At 40.4% G+C, this 15,819-nt stretch overlaps 3 protein-coding genes and 2 non-coding genes across 12 annotated transcripts in view; all 5 read left to right on the top strand.

Annotated features, from left to right (window-relative positions):
* The window catches only part of PTGES3 (prostaglandin E synthase 3), a 19,939-nt gene extending 17,535 nt beyond the window's left edge, over window positions 1–2,404 (top strand). For 2 of the 3 annotated variants that reach the window (XM_025044697.1, XM_006908920.3), the window contains 2 exons: window positions 929–953; window positions 1,251–2,404. In XM_025044697.1, coding sequence (XP_024900465.1) covers window positions 929–953; window positions 1,251–1,270 — 45 coding nt within the window. In that variant the 3' untranslated portion in view covers window positions 1,271–2,404. Of the gene's footprint in view, window positions 1–8; window positions 72–928; window positions 954–1,250 lie in introns of all 3 variants that reach the window. The other variant, XM_025044696.1, reaches the window with a different exon arrangement.
* A 5,071-nt stretch (window positions 2,405–7,475) lies between these two features.
* On the top strand, window positions 7,476–13,166 carry ATP5F1B (ATP synthase F1 subunit beta). The gene is made up of 10 exons (XM_006908919.2): window positions 7,476–7,702; window positions 8,186–8,368; window positions 8,613–8,787; window positions 9,344–9,465; window positions 9,720–9,904; window positions 10,444–10,602; window positions 10,715–10,837; window positions 11,473–11,685; window positions 12,109–12,310; window positions 12,911–13,166. Exons 1-10 carry the CDS (start codon window positions 7,576–7,578, stop codon window positions 13,006–13,008), a joined length of 1,587 nt encoding a protein of 528 aa, XP_006908981.1. The 5' UTR covers window positions 7,476–7,575; the 3' UTR covers window positions 13,009–13,166.
* Window positions 8,438–8,511, top strand: LOC112477453. Its single transcript, XR_003045467.1, has one exon. It is a non-coding gene; the product is annotated as a small nucleolar RNA SNORD59 (small nucleolar RNA).
* Window positions 9,557–9,626, top strand: LOC112477454. Its single transcript, XR_003045468.1, has one exon. It is a non-coding gene; the product is annotated as a small nucleolar RNA SNORD59 (small nucleolar RNA).
* A 1,503-nt stretch (window positions 13,167–14,669) lies between the features above and the next one.
* The window catches only part of BAZ2A (bromodomain adjacent to zinc finger domain 2A), a 30,382-nt gene continuing 29,232 nt past the window's right edge, over window positions 14,670–15,819 (top strand). For 4 of the 6 annotated variants that reach the window (XM_025044695.1, XM_025044694.1, XM_025044693.1 and 1 more), the window contains exon 1: window positions 14,670–14,880. The gene's annotated coding sequence lies outside the window, so the exon portion shown is untranslated. The remainder of the gene's footprint in view (window positions 14,881–15,819) is intronic. The other 2 variants (XM_006908917.3, XM_025044689.1) reach the window with 1 other exon arrangement.

Raw genomic sequence — 15,819 nt, 5'->3', positions numbered from 1 at the left:
TCAAATAGATGATGAACAACATGGGTGGTGATGAGGATGTAGATTTACCAGAAGTAGATGGAGCAGATGATGTAAGTCTATTAAATTATTTTCTCTGTTTACTTAAATAGTAAGAAACAATGTATTTACAGGTTGTTTGATATAGATTCAAGATTTCTTTTTTTTTTTTTGGCCACTTCTAGATGTTTTTTTCCCCCTAAAAAATATGGAGAAAAGCAGTTTTTTAAATGTGCCCATTTTTGAGGCTTGCATACCTACTAGGAAACTGGTGTCTCATGGACCATTCTTAAAGAGACCAGAGTTCAAAAGAATCATTGCATAGAGACATCATATGCCTTACTCAATTAAGAGTGAGTTTAGGGTTATTTTGGCAAAGAAAGTTAAACAGGTTTTACAACAGGAATGGTCAGGGATTATAGTATACAGATGGATGTTGTGAATCTAAAAGGATACATTGGACCACTCTTAGCACTCTCCTACCCCACCCCCACCTGCTACCCCCTGCCCACATCCCCTTAACATCTTTCAGAAAGTTGTTCAGTATAGTTTGGAAAATATTTAGACAATTCAGCAGCTATGATTAGAATTCATTGTCTTCTATCAGTCTAGTAGTCTTCATATTGAACCATTTTCTTTCACTGAATGTCAAGAGAAAAGAGAAACCATTTTATACCAAGATTCGGGCTAGTAGATAGGGATTTAAAAGGTGTATTCAGTTCTTGCCAAAAGGCACACATTTTCCTCAGCTGTACATCTGCTCATCTTAAGTAAATTCATTCTTAATTGATTAAATTCACAAGCTTGCTATAACTACGTATCTTTGCTGCTTTAGTGAAAAGTACCGTGTTTCAACTTTTTAAGGCAAACTTTAGTTAGCAGAGGAATGTTTGATTAGCTTGCTAACTTTTTTTTATTTCCCCTTCTACAGGATTCACAAGACAGTGATGATGAAAGTAAGTGTGTTTGTAAAAAGTATGTTTTACACAGTGATATTTCAAATCAAAAACTTAACTCAAAATAGAGAAGTTAACTTTACTGTTTTAAGAAGAAAAATGATTATTTCTTAATGGTCTCTAATAAATAGCTAAAGCAGAAATTTGAATGATTCGAGATTCAAATTCAAAAAATGACAACCAATTAATTTGCTAGGAAAGTATTTAACTCTGTTGCTGGCTGTTTTTCCTCTAAGACTTTGAAGTTGGTAGATCATTTCCTTGTACTTCATACTAATCTTTTAAAAATCTTCACAGAAATGCCAGATCTGGAGTAAGGAATGTTGTCGTCACCGGATTTTGAGAGAGAAAAATAACTTCTGCAAGATTTCAGAATTGAGAGAATTCCTGAGTTGATAGCTCTAAAGGCAGTTGCTGTATTTGCCTCCTTTAACCCATTTTTCAACCTGTTTGTTTTCTTAAAGGCTTCACTAAGGGTTGATATATACCATTGTATGGGGCAGTTTTAAGTCAGCTAAGGCAGTAACCTTATGCATGAACATTTCCCAGACTTTCACGACACTGTTGTTAAGGTCCTAGGCGATTGATACAACAGTTGTGATAAATAAAAAACATTTCATCTAAGTCTCCTGTACTTTATAACATAGATACTGACACGATAGGAAGCTTTTGGCTTACAGAAAGATAACTGAGTTTTAGATTTTAGAACATGGACTCAAACTGGCCGAAACAAATTGGTTGTACTGTAAACTGATAACCTGTTAATCCTCTGGTATATTCTTCAGGATTGTTCCACTAAAGTTTTATTTTTCAAAAAAATTGACTTCACATTATTGTACATAAGTGACCACTTGTCAGTGTTCCAGATATATCTTAGCTAAAACTAGTGAATGCCCTAACTTAGATGGTTTTTGAAGCCTGTACATTTGGTATTGTTTGACCCTTAAACTTTTACATCTCTTAGCATGGAGGACGAAGAAAGGCTGTACATTGTTGCTTGAGATTCTGTACATTTAGACCAAATTTGTATTTGCACTGTCAGTATGGCATACGAGTGAAAAAAATGTTAATACACTATTGGATTTTTTTAATTTCTTTTTTTGATTCAGCTTGTACCAGGCTGGAAACCTCAATTTATGTTCATGACAGTGGGGATTTTTTTAATGTCTACATTCTTTCTAATAAACTGTTGGAAGACTTCTTGGCTGTCCTTTTAAGTGTCTGGTTTACTGTAATTTCATGTATTACCATTTACTGGAATGGAGTTATTTTTACTTGAGGAAGAATTGGGACTATTTCTGTTTGAAAAAAGAGGCTTGCTATAATGTCAGAGGAAACCTTTTAAAAGTGGATCTGTAATAGAAAATTGTAGTTGCACTCCACAGGAGTAGTTGGAAAAGAAAAGTGTTGTGATTTGATTGAAATAAAACTAAATGTGTTGTCCTCCTAAATCTTTGAGCTTCTGCATTTTGGCAGTGTTTTATTCCCTCCAGCTTCTGTGTAATTGTCAGAGCATAAAAATGCTTCGGATTTCAGTACTTTGTCAGGCATTAAGGACCTGTGTTACAGGCAGTGTCAGGTGCTGGGGATACAAATTATTAATTTAATCCTTCAGGTAATTGCTGTGCTCAGGGAGCTCACAGGCTAGGCAAGGGAACAAACATTGGACAAAAACTTTGTAGAGTGAAGTGTGGTAATAGATACTGATAGGGTATCATGGAGATTTAGAAAGGAAAAGTACCTTTTATCTTTCTGCTGTTAAGTGTATATGACTGTTCAGAATGATATTCAAAACCATATTATTGAAATGCTACAACCAAAAAATTTTTAACTTTCCAGGGGCCCTAGGCAAAACATTTAATATTCAACTGTTATGTTAGAGTTAACTTAAGTTCTGGACCTATTAAGGGAATGTAATTTCCTTAAAGCCCTAGAGTTTTCCACATTGGGAAGTATGTTTGAACTTCTGTACTTCTAAAAAATTATTTTAAACACGGTTTCCTTTCTTTGGAGCATGCCAAAGGTATGACTGATAAGTAGCATAGTTTTTAGCTTCTGGGGAAATTTAAAAGCTTAAAAACCCTACTGTTTTTTATTTCATCCTCTTGAAAACTTTTTTGGGGGTGCAGGTCAAACCATTTTATTGAGGGGTTTTGGGGGAGGACTGAAGGGCTGGGATGACAATGAGATCAGACATCCTCTGCCAAACTGGGATCTCCCATTTATTTCATAGTCACAGAAAACTGAAAAACTTCTGTCAGTTCTGGAAGTTAGTATCATTAAGAATTTGTTGGCTTACTGCCAGCCATTAGTCTATATAGCATTAAAGAAATACAGCTTGATTTCTGATTCCATCTGTCTTAAGGTTTTTAATTTCAAAAATCTATTTTGTGTCCAGACACTTGAGTGGGATTTTATTAACCCTTTTTTTGTTCAATCAGATATCCAGCCTTGTGCATGGTATCTGATTCCTCTCATTTGAGTGTTTCATGCCAAAATATGAGTTGACAGGTCAAAAACTTCAGGCAAACTTTGTCATTGAATCTCATATCTGAACTGTAATTATTTATTTAAAGAGTTACTAGGGAGAAGATCACTTGGGTAAATTTTTAAGTTTGGGGGATAGCATCTATTCTCATAGTTTGTCCATTTTGATCTGTGGTGATAAAGGCACTATAGTCAACTTCCAAAACTAAGTTATCTCTGAGGAATAGGAAAAGGCAGTTGATTAGTTGCTAGAGTAACATGAAGGTTTTATTTACCAATTTAGTTTTGGGCTAGTTTTAATTTCTGTTTAGCAGGAATTCTGAGAAGTGATTATGAACTGAACTTGTATGCTAACATCAAGTTCACACAGCATTGTACCAATGTGTGACAAACTGAATTTTAATTTTTACTAAACTTTCATCTGGCTAGTGATTACCATAGTAGATAGTGCAGATTTAGATTGATTCTGATGCAGGCGGTTCCTGGTGCACACATGGAAAAAAACAGTTCATTAATCACATTCTTCTCTAATAGAGGGAAATCCTTCCAAACATGGTACAAAATCTAGAAACTACAAAGGAAAAGTTAATACATGACAAAAAATACATGGGTAAAAAGATAGCATTAGATTAAAAGATAAGTGACATACTAGAAGAAAATATTTAAAAGCATTTGAAGAGCACTTAATCACTAACAAGCCAATAGGGGGAAAATAGCAAAAGGTAGGGACAGGAATTCACAAGAAATATAAATGACCAATAAAGTATTGTGTCTTAGAAATTAAGGAAATGCAAATTGAATCAGTGAAGTAATTTCATTTAATTTTACCCACATACTAAAAAGTTTTGGCAAGGATTCTGGAGACCTGGTAAATTAACATGGTTTTAGAAGGCCATTTGGCATAATCTCATTTAAATGAACATGATTTTAAGTGAACGTTTTATTTCAGGAATTTATTTAAAAGAAGTGCTAGATGGTGTATACAGTGGTGGTGTGTACAAAATCTTTTCGTTCAATATTGTGTGTAATAGCCATTTGACAAAATCCAAATGACCATTAATGGAGTAAAGTAAGTTATTGCACATTCTCATGGCATAATGTGTGTTCTTGATCAATAAAATAAATTGCTGACACAGAAAGTTCTCCAAAAGTCAGAGGACACTTATTTTCTATAGTGTACTTCCACTGAGATTTTTTTGAAAATAGGAACGTATATGTGTGTATGGAATGGATAGAAAGTGGGGTATATGAGAAACTTTTTTAATGGTTACTTCCAGGAAGAGTAAGATTTATGGGATAGTGGTGAAGGGACTTACTCTAATCCTTTATACCTAGAATATATTTATTATGTAAAAATTGTGGTCTGATGAGAATATTAGATTTCTGAGGTAGAACTCAGGGTGATAATAGTTGGGAATGACTGGAGACTAGGATACATAAGTAAAATGTGAATGTGAAACTGGAATAGAAGGAATTATCTGAAGCTAGAATATTGAATGGATTGCCATGAAATTTTAAATCACCTAAAATGGTTGTCAAATATGATAGAGACAGAAACATTCTGCCAGTTAACAGTACTGGAAGACTGGCACATGACCACTCTCAGCTGGCAGTAATTAAGGACTTGTAGGAAAATGGCATTTTCACCATAAGATTAATACAGTTTTCAGTCAAATTATGGGGTTATTTGGAATTCAAGTAAGAAACCAGATTAGGTCTATGTGGTTCTTGTCCTGGGTATCTGGGAATCAAACAAAGGACCAAAACCTGTCAGAACTCTTGTTGACAATGATGATGTTTGTTCAGAAAGGCTTAGGTCCTATCTCAACCCAAGTTAGCAAAGTTTATACACTTTTAGACAAAGTTAGGTTATCTGAATTCAGAAGAGGAAGACAGGAGATTGCCGAGGGCAAATATGGACAGCAAAAGTTTTTAAAAAGTTCACAAATGAGCATAATGGAGAATAAAAGCTCTATACATCCACCTCATTAATATTGAAAGCATTTAGCTTTGTAATGTGCTAAACATCCAAGAAAAATAATGTGATAATCTAAGAATAAAAAACGTGATACATTTCAAAAAGTGATGAGCTTAAGTTATCTGGAAATTTATGTGAAAATCTACTTTGACACCTGGATTGAGTGAAGTGTCAGTTTAAATATTTGATGGTTGATAAATTTTTGGCTAAGATCAAAATTGGTGATACAAAACCGATTAGGAGCTTACCATTAAGTCAATAATGAAAAAACTAGCTAACAAATACAGTGCAAACTATGTGCCAGGCATTGTTCTAAGTGCTGCTTTTGTATATTAACCTAATTCTCAAAGTAACCCTATAAGATTGTCCCTATTTTACTTTTTGGATGAGGAAAGTGATGTACAGAGATGTGAAATAACCCAATGACATCTAGCAAGTGGCAAAAATAAGATTTTTGGCTCCAGTGACTATTAAGGAGTGTATCAGCCCAGCTACAAAAAATGTCATTTCAAATAGTTGAGGAAAGCAAGTTAAATACACAGGTCCCTATTAACTGGGATGCTGCCCAACATAATTGAAAGAGCACAGATAGCAAATAAATGTATATCTGATGTTAACTAATGCAGCCCATTAAAATTACCTTTGACTTGCTTCACCATGGAATAAATTCCTAGATGCCAAACTCAATTGGTTCTTTTCAGCCTCTTTATGTTTATGTGATTGATACTATTAACCACTTTAACATTCTTTCCTTGATTCTTAACACCAAGTTCTTCGCTTCTCTTTTTGTTCCTCTGCTGCTTCCTTTGCTTGTTCATTTTTCTCTGCTTGCTCCATGTATTTTCTTGGGTTCTTTCCCCTCTTACTAGGCAAGATTACTATAGGCACTTCAAATTTAACATTCTTTTCTCTTCCTGTTTTCTCCTTTAAGTCCTCCCATTGCTCTACCCTCCCAAACAGAAAACTTTTTCACGATCATGCAGAAAAATGAGTACTAAAGACTTAGGGGAGAAAGTGGGGAGGTAGCTCCATGCTGAACTACTAGTTATGTTTATTCTAACAGACTAAGGGTCTTTCCCCCTCCTGCCCACAAATAGCTCTGAATAAAGTCAACACTATAGAAAAATATGCCATTCTGATTTTCCATACTCAAAGAACACTTGGACATGTTTACCTCTGCCCAGCTTCTACTCCCAGCCAAAGCCCTGATACCTGGCTCCTGTGTTTCTATTTTCATCTCCCCCTTTTTCCCTTCCTTGCCTGCATTTCCACAAAGGAACATGCTGTTTCATGCAAATGTGTGCTTAGAATATTCTTCCTGTTTAACCTAGGAATTTCTACTCCCGTTTCACAGGTGTGTCACCTCCTCTAAGGCAATTCTCGTACATCTCTAGGAAATCCAAATTTATCCCTTCTTCGTACACCTACTTTACCCTTTACAAACCAGGACCCATCACGTTTTATTGCATTGTTTGCTCATCTGTTTTTTTTTTTAAATGGGAGGGCCTAAGTCATTTATCTTTGTCTCCTCAATGCCTTGCACACATCTGTTAATGACTGGTTACATTAGTTTCATTGTACAGCTTTAAGTAATATAAATTCGGTCTGGATTCCTGACTTGCTGAGCTGTCTTGTCTGTAAGCTTCCAATATCAGGACTGCAAAAGAAAAACCGTGGTTTGACATTAGAGAAGACTCCGGACTTCGCCAAGGTCATCTTAAGTGGTGCTTCATGACGCTACCACTTCCCTTACTCCCGTCCACTTAGGCTGTCACTCAGCTCAAGGTCTTGAGGAGAAAGAGCCCAAGGCGAGCCACAGCCCACGTGCTTCCTAACAGGAACTCGGCCCCTTTTCCTAAACGTAGTTCCGCCAAGTACTATCTTCAACTGACATCTCTGTTGTCCAATTACGGTTAGAGACTATGAGGGTCGTACCTAGTCTGCCAATGTCCAATAAAAAAGTGAATTCAGATTAGCACAAATTTTCGCCAATGGTTGAGAAGATGAGAGATTTTTAACCTATAGAAGCAGTGCTGAAAATGATGAGCAGCAAGCTCATCCAATGGACATGCCTACTGCCCAATAGGCCTCGCCCCAACCGCCGGGGAGTTGGCGGCCTCTAGTGCTGCTGCGTTTAGTCTCCACACGGACTCCGCCATGTTGGGTCTTGTGGGCCGTGTCGCTGCAGCCTCGGCCTCCGGGGCTTTGCGGGGATTCAACCCTTCAGCACCGCTACCCCAAGTTCAGCTCTTACTGCGGGCCGCCCCGACAGCGCTTCAGTCTGGTAAGTGCCTTTTTCTAGGAGCTGGGTTGGTTTCTGCCGCCCCATGACCTTGAGCCGGGGGCCGATTGTCGCTCGGGCCTGAGGTATCTGTGGTGCTAGAAAGACGCCAAGGCCAGCGCCCTTCCTTCTAACGGCTGAAGAACAGGAACGGTTCATCTGTCGGTGCTTTCTTCGATCTCATTCCGTCTTATTTTGGAAAATGAGGGTGCATTGTGACGGGAAAGTGTGGTAGGTGCAATGACCTTCTTGTGGAAGCGGGACACCGAGCTCTCGAATAATGGGGTTTCGTGCCTGAGGATGGGAGAATTGTACAGGCGCTTCCTCGGTTTCTGCACGGCCCTCCCTCTGGACACTCCTTCTCTGCAAGCGGAAGGAGGCTGGGCCTCGGCTGAATTCACCAGTCCTTGTGGGTTGAATCGGGGCTTCTGATGACCTTTAACTGCCCTGATCCCAGCTCCTTTCAATATCGTTTGTGTCTGTTAGCCAGAGACTATGCAGCCCAAACATCTCCTTCGCCAAAGGCAGGCGCCGCCACCGGACGCATCGTGGCAGTCATCGGTGCAGTGGTGGACGTCCAATTTGATGAGGGGCTACCACCCATCCTAAATGCCCTAGAAGTGCAAGGCAGGGATACCAGGCTGGTTTTGGAGGTGGCCCAGCATTTGGGTAAGTAGAATTTGTTAGGAATAGTAAAGAATTTGTTGAGCTCAAATATTCCAAAATCCAGGCTGTCTTCCTTCTATGATGACTTTATCAAATGACTTTCGTTCTTCTGAGTTTGCTGAAGCCATGTTTAGGTACTGAGAAGGAGCCTTGGTTGATTGAGGTCTTTCATGCCACTTTACACTTTGTTTAAGGATCATGAAGCCAACTTGTCTTTGTATCATCCTGCAATACCCTTATCTGACAGGTGAGAGCACAGTAAGGACCATTGCCATGGATGGTACAGAAGGCTTGGTTAGAGGCCAGAAAGTCCTGGATTCTGGTGCACCAATCAAAATTCCTGTTGGTCCTGAGACCTTGGGCAGAATTATGAATGTCATTGGAGAACCTATTGATGAGAGAGGCCCCATCAAAACCAAACAGTAAGTGTCACTCTTGCTGCATCTAGACACAGATATCCCCAAAACACTGCCTTTTCTTGCAGTGTTACATATTAAGGTGATAACTTTTAGTATAGCAGAATTTTCCTGCAGAGAATACTTAAAACGTCGATATATTCAATTATTAAAACCACACAGTGCAGTTTCTTCTGCAGAAAATTAAGGATGCAGAATTTCTGATTATAAAATGCCTGCTACTTAGGACCGAAGTTGATTATTTGAGTTTTAATACCAATGGCTTATGTTGTGGGATTTCCAGAACTTGCAAGTCTTGTGTTCCCTGTTGGTATGTGAAGAAATGCTATTAGGTTAGGACTCAGTAAAAGTAAAATCTTTGTGACATAGTTGTCAAGAGAATGGAATTATTGCTTCCTGAGATAATGAAATCCCCTTTGTTGCAGAATGTTGGGCTAGATGCCGAATGACTTTTCTAGAATGTTATATAAGAAGAGATGAGACTGAGTAAAGTGTTAGACTTGAGAATTGAGGGGAACCTTTCAACAAGATGAGTAGATATTAATCTCTTATGCCTTTGCAGATTTGCTCCTATTCATGCTGAGGCTCCTGAGTTCATGGAGATGAGTGTTGAGCAGGAAATTCTGGTTACTGGTATCAAGGTTGTGGATCTGCTGGCTCCCTATGCCAAAGGTGGCAAAATTGGTATGTTAGTGGTGGGCACATAGTAATTTCCAAACCTAATGCTGGAAGAAAAAAATCCTACCATGTTATGAGTGGGGTACTGAGATCTATCCCTCACTGATGAGTAGCTCTGACTTTCGTTCTTCTGAGTTTGCTGAAGCCAGATGCCATTCCTGAGAAGGAAAAAGATGGAAAGAAGCTTTTTTTTTTTTAAGTTTGCTTATTTGGGAACAAATAACTATTCTTAACTATTCTTTCTTCTCAACCTCTCCCAGGGCTTTTTGGTGGTGCTGGAGTTGGCAAGACTGTACTGATCATGGAGTTAATCAACAACGTTGCCAAAGCCCATGGTGGTTATTCTGTGTTTGCTGGTGTTGGTGAGAGAACCCGTGAGGGCAATGACTTATACCATGAAATGATTGAGTCTGGTGTTATCAACTTAAAAGATGCTACCTCAAAGGTAAGTACTGAACTGATTGATGTTCACATGGTAGGTATGCTAGGAAATTGTTTTAGTTGACTGCATTGTTTAGCTGAAGCCATGGTTTTAGTGTTCCAGGAGCTACAAAGGAAATTCCTGTCATTCTCCCCGCCCCCCCACACACACTTTGAATAACACTAATGCACATTTCTTTTCTCTTTCACATTAAATTACGTATCCAGACTGTTTTTGGTAGATAGTACCATCATTTGAAAGCTAATTTGGAGGAGAGTTGGAGGTGATTAATATGTTTAGATGACCCTATTTTGTGCTTTTTACTTAGTGTATTTCCTTCTTACTACTTTAGTAATTTATAGAATTTTACCTCAGTAATATAAGAAGTTATCGTTTGTGTTGTTTTGAACTGCATCTCTAAAAGGGAAATGAAATTTGCAAACAAAAACATTAACACCTTCTGATAAGGAGTGTTTTTTTGTAGTTTCACTGATTTGGGATCATTGGGTATATGGCTTCTATACTCCTCTGCCAGGTTCTCTGATTGTGTGTGATTACTGCAGGTAGCACTGGTGTATGGTCAGATGAATGAACCACCTGGTGCTCGTGCCCGGGTGGCCCTAACTGGACTGACTGTGGCTGAATACTTCAGAGACCAAGAAGGTCAGGATGTACTGCTATTTATTGATAACATCTTTCGCTTCACCCAGGCTGGCTCAGAGGTAAGAAAACTTGAGAGGATCTGATTCATTTGACCTTTCTATGGAATGACGGAAATGAGGTTGAACATGTAGACAACTGAAATCTTTTGTTCTTATTCTTTTTCTTTTTAAGGTGTCTGCTTTATTGGGCAGAATCCCTTCTGCTGTGGGCTATCAGCCTACCCTGGCCACTGACATGGGTACCATGCAGGAAAGAATCACCACCACCAAGAAGGGATCTATCACCTCTGTACAAGTAAGAACAATTGAATGGAAGAAGGTCTAATTTGTATAAAGGCGTGTATAGAGAAGTATAAAACCTTGTTAACTTATTTCAAAAGGCTTATAACTGGGTTTATGAACTCCCTAAAATAATGGGTAAATTTTTGTGTATGCGTGTTAAAGACCCTAAAAGGTTAAACATTCGTCTAAAGTAATTGAAGGTATACATGTTAATGTAGATTACAAACTAGTAGTTTTCACCCTAAGGGGGAGCCTGGATCTACATGGATAGTAAAATTATCTAAAAGTATGTCTAAATTATGTAGCGACTTTCACAATTCATTTTCCTAGTAAACTGTTGTAGTGGTATAAGGTGGGTTTTGGTTTTGGTTTTTGTTTAGTTTTTAGCTCTAAAAGTGGGTATCAGTACAGTAGAGTTAAAATGTCGATGAAAGACAAAAGGAATGACCGTGAAAATTCTTTCACAGCTTGGAGGAACTAGATAATCTATAAACTCAGCAGCTATTAGGGCTGGTAAGAAGGCTCTTTTGAGTTGGACTCTTAAATGCTAAGAAGATATGGAGTAAGATAATGAGAGGTCAGAAAAGGGGGTGGCATAAGTAGAATTATTTAGCTTGCTGCTTCTCATGGCTTCTTGACTCATTTTAGGCTATTTACGTGCCTGCTGATGACTTGACTGACCCTGCCCCTGCCACTACCTTTGCCCATTTGGATGCTACCACTGTGTTGTCCCGTGCTATTGCTGAGCTGGGCATCTATCCAGCAGTGGATCCTCTGGACTCCACTTCTCGCATTATGGATCCCAACATTGTTGGCAGTGAGCATTATGATGTTGCCCGTGGGGTGCAAAAGATCCTACAGGTGAGTATTATTGTAGGTGTGAGATTAGTGTCCATAAAATCATACAGATGGAATTTGGGGACTAAATTAGGACCGGATCTTTCCTGATGACTTCCGTAGTTTGCTTTGGAGCAAGGAAAGATGAGACCACCAGTTTCTAGTGTGTGTTAATGAGGTCTTTTAGGTTTACAGGTACTTGGTCTTTGGATTCCAATTTTATTTATCAGCACCAGACTAGGAGTAGAGAGAACAAGACACTGATCTTAGCTGAGGGCCTTCATGACCATCCCAAATATGTAACTCTCCTATCTTGTTTCACTTATAAAGTAAGGTGCTAAAATGCTTTGTACAAAGCTCAGTGTGAATGTAAGGTGATATTAACTCTTAGATTTTTGTCCAAATTAAAGGAATGTATTTACTTGGAGCTCTCTTGTTTTTTCATAGGACTATAAATCCCTCCAGGATATCATTGCCATCCTAGGTATGGATGAACTTTCTGAGGAGGACAAGTTGACTGTGTCTCGTGCACGGAAAATACAGCGATTCTTGTCTCAGCCATTCCAGGTTGCTGAGGTCTTCACAGGTCATATGGGGAAGCTGGTACCTCTAAAGGAGACCATCAAAGGATTCCAACAGATTTTGGCAGGTGAGATTTCAAGTATAAAGCAGAACATAAAATGGCAGAGAAGCGTAAATCTCTTGAATGCTTGCTGTGTTACATTTCCATTCCAGCAGCCATCAAGCAATATACAATTCATTGTGCCTAATTACATAACTTTTTAAGTTAAAAATAAGCTATTTCTCACCAGTTTTCTTTGGAAAAGAAAATATACTTTTCTGAGAATATATTACTTATTTTCATCTCAGCCAATACCAAGTGAGGGCTTTCAGTGTTAGTTACCCTTGTAAGTGATTTACAAGATCTTTATAAGGCAGGCATTATCCTGTTTTACAAATTAGAAGACTTGACATACAGAAAAGTTTAAAATAACCATTCTTGATATCACACAGCCAAAAATAGAGAGCAGTAATTGGAATCCAGGTTATGTGGCTCCAGACCATTTGTTTTTAATCCATACTGTATTGTGTCTTATAAATTAGATTTGTGAGGGAAGTTAGTTTAAAGATTTCTCAGGTGACATAAATTCATCAATTCCGACTCGTAGCTTCAAGTGGGAAAGTAGGTACACACTTCAGAAAGTTGATATCCCTCCACTTATCAGTTGGATTTTTTTTTTCTGTATAGGTGAATATGATCATCTCCCAGAACAGGCCTTCTATATGGTGGGACCCATTGAAGAAGCTGTGGCAAAAGCTGATAAGCTGGCTGAAGAGCATTCGTAAGGGGATCCCAGCACTCACCCTTCAAACTGTCCCTCTCCTTGTCCCTAATCCAAAAATCGCATTTTTCTCTGTAGGCCACATGAGAGCCTTGATTGAAGAAGATATTCTGTTCTGTCTGAGACTATTTAAGGTTTCCAATAAAAGTATGCCCCTCAGAATCGGTCTGTTTTTCTTGATCCTAACAACACAGCCAGTACTAAAATTTTTAGCAGTAATTATAGAATGGCTACAAGAAACAGCACAAAGTAGGCCATATGTTTGAAATGGGTCATCAAAAAAGAAAAGCCATCATTTTGGATTGAGGACTAAATGTGAGTTCGTTAGAAGAGCATACTGGGAAAAATGGGTTGGGTTTAGAAATAGACTGAGACAAGGCAGGGGTTAATCAGTGAAGGAAATGAATTTAATTTTTAGGAAATGATGATACATGTTCTGAAGGATTAATATTGATCTGTGCAAAAACCTAGTCAAAGAGCTCCTTCTGTCTTAGCCGTCAAGTTTTTTGTCCAGAAAGTGTTCTGCCTCCTGATTTATGTTTTGGACAAGCCTAGACTTGTGTGTTTGTGATCGCTTGAGTCAATGCAGGGTAAAAAATGCTATGGAGACTTCCTGAGTTCTGCTAAGATCCCTTACCACAGTTGGGGAAAGACTGTATTACAGGGGAATAACAATTTTTAGGGTGGCTGGGCCTAGGCTTCTGAACTAAAATAATGGAATCAGATAATTCCTCACCTTTGTTTTAGCCCACTAAAAGATGCAGGGTTAGAAGGAGTATTCAAAAGTACACGCATTTCAGTTTGAAACAAGTTCCTCTTTTACTGCAAGGTCAGATTTGGTGCCTCAAGTTTTCTGGGCCCAGACCTATCTTTTCCCTCTGGTGGTAGGACTGGAGACTGCAAGGACGTCTCATTTTGAAATCAAGGCCATTTGCTAGGATATAGTTCTTAGCTAATGACTGTTTACAAACCAGCTGGGGCTCTTGTCGTGAAGAGTCTGCATTTATAAGCTCCACCCCTCAGGCATTCAAATTGGACAGGAGTAGGGCGGAGACAAACATCCTAATTCAGAGGCCCCTGGAGGCTGAAGGTTGGGGTGGGGCATTGGGAGAGGCAGTATGGGTGGAGTAGGAGCCTCTAAGTTTCCTCCCATCTGCCTATGACGTACTTGGCACCAGTCTCTTCTGTGTCAAGGTCTGGACGGAAGGTGGAGCCCCTGAGCTGCCTGTGCCTTGTAGTTTGCTCCCAGAAAAACCTGGATTTGGGGAAATGTCGAGTTATGGAGGTGAGGGCACTTCCTTTAGGTCCTGACTCAAGTGGGCAAAAAGCCGGTTCAGGAGGCCCAAGGGTATGAATCAGCCCTTTCGGCTTTGTTTTCCCATGTTAACCAGATGCAGACCTGGGAACTGTGATCCTAAAGGTCGTTCGTATCCCTCCACCCCCGCCCCTCAGACGTTTACGTTTCTCAGCATTCAACGTCTCCCAGCATTCAACGAGAACCTTCTCCCTCTTACTAGCTGCATTTATTTCCTTCCCCCTTTACCACTCTCTTCTACTATGCCACTGGGGTGTCAACATAGATCTAACCTTCCTCCATATTTCTCCTGGTTCTGCCCTGTCCTCGCCTCCTCCCTCTCCACCCAGAGAAAGCCCCGCCCTTCCCTCCTCCCTCTCCTCCCCAGTCTGTCACACAGGGACATCACCCTACAGCAGTTCAGGCTGTGGTTCGCAGGAAGCATACATTGGCTTTTTGATTCGTGCTAGTTTCCAGCTCACAGTTTGGGAGGATCTAACGCCAGCCTTCACACGAAGGGGGAACCAAGGACAGTGAGTAGCTGGGTGGTCCCAGCCCTGGAGCCCTGCCAGCCTGACATGGGTAAGTTTGAGGACCAGCACCCCCACCTCGGGAAGGCCTGAGGGATGCCTGCCTCCCTCCCTGGCTGACTCAGCAGGGGTGGGGCCTAATCTTTGCTCTTTTGGGGAGTGAAGGAAGGGAAAAGGGACTATAGGGGTACAGGGCTCAGCCGGTGAGGTTGCCGACGAAAAGATCATGAGCATTGGCAAGCTCTGGCTCCAAGGAAGAACTTGAGACTCTGAACTTAAGGTGGTGGCTCTCCACACCTCCCGCCCCCACCCCCCATCCTCCCAGACCCTTGCTACTCCCTATTTAAGCTACTCAGATTCAATTAATATGTTACAGTACTCTTTGCTGGCCTACCCCCCTAAGAGTAAAGCCCACTTTTGGTCGCGTTGTTGGGTTTTTAAGGTGACTCTTCTTCCATTTTCTCCCAAGCCTTTTTAAGTCCCAGTCTCCTCTCCTCCCCCACCCTGACCCACCACCAGGTGGGGGCTGCATTGAGCAGCTGCTTCCTGTTGCCCCAGAGGTTGCTGCAAGGGTGGTGGTGGTTGGGGGGAGAACTGAACTTGAATAAAGCTGATTCTCACGGTCCCACATCAGCCTCATTAGGCTTGCTATTGGCGGCCCCCCACGCTCCAGTCACTGAGAACAGAGAGGTAGGATTGAGGTTGAAAGGCCTAGGAGGTCTTTGCCCTCGTGGCTTCCTGGTTCCACTGGCGTTTAAATTTGGGCAATGGCAGGGGAAAGGAGGCTGTCAGGCCTTTCCACAGCTGTAGGGATGGGGCCCTGAGGAGCTGAAACACAGGGAACCTGTTCACCTGGTAGGGCCGCTGTGCCTTACCCCCAGCAGGCTCGGCCTTGAGTTCTCACTCCTCCTCCTCTGAGTCCTTGTGATCTCACTGCCTTCCCGGCCCTGCTTTGTGAAAAGATCTTTGCCGGTGCCCCGGGAGCACAGGG

This window comes from Pteropus alecto, unplaced genomic scaffold (genome assembly GCF_000325575.1).
Source record: "Pteropus alecto unplaced genomic scaffold, ASM32557v1 scaffold433, whole genome shotgun sequence".
NCBI lineage: Eukaryota > Metazoa > Chordata > Mammalia > Chiroptera > Pteropodidae > Pteropus > Pteropus alecto.
The sequence above is the reverse complement of the archived record's forward strand: the minus strand, read 5'-3'. Positions and strand labels throughout refer to the sequence as shown.

Excerpts from the sequence above, each read along its gene's own strand:
- ATP5F1B (XM_006908919.2), top strand. The coding sequence starts at position 7,576 with ATGTTGGGTCTTGTGGGCCGTGTCGCTGCAGCCTCGGCCTCCGGGGCT. Across the intron at positions 8,369-8,612 it reads GGAGGTGGCCCAGCATTTGG|GTGAGAGCACAGTAAGGACC; the intron begins GTAAGTAGAATT and ends CTTATCTGACAG. Across the intron at positions 8,788-9,343 it reads GGCCCCATCAAAACCAAACA|ATTTGCTCCTATTCATGCTG; the intron begins GTAAGTGTCACT and ends ATGCCTTTGCAG.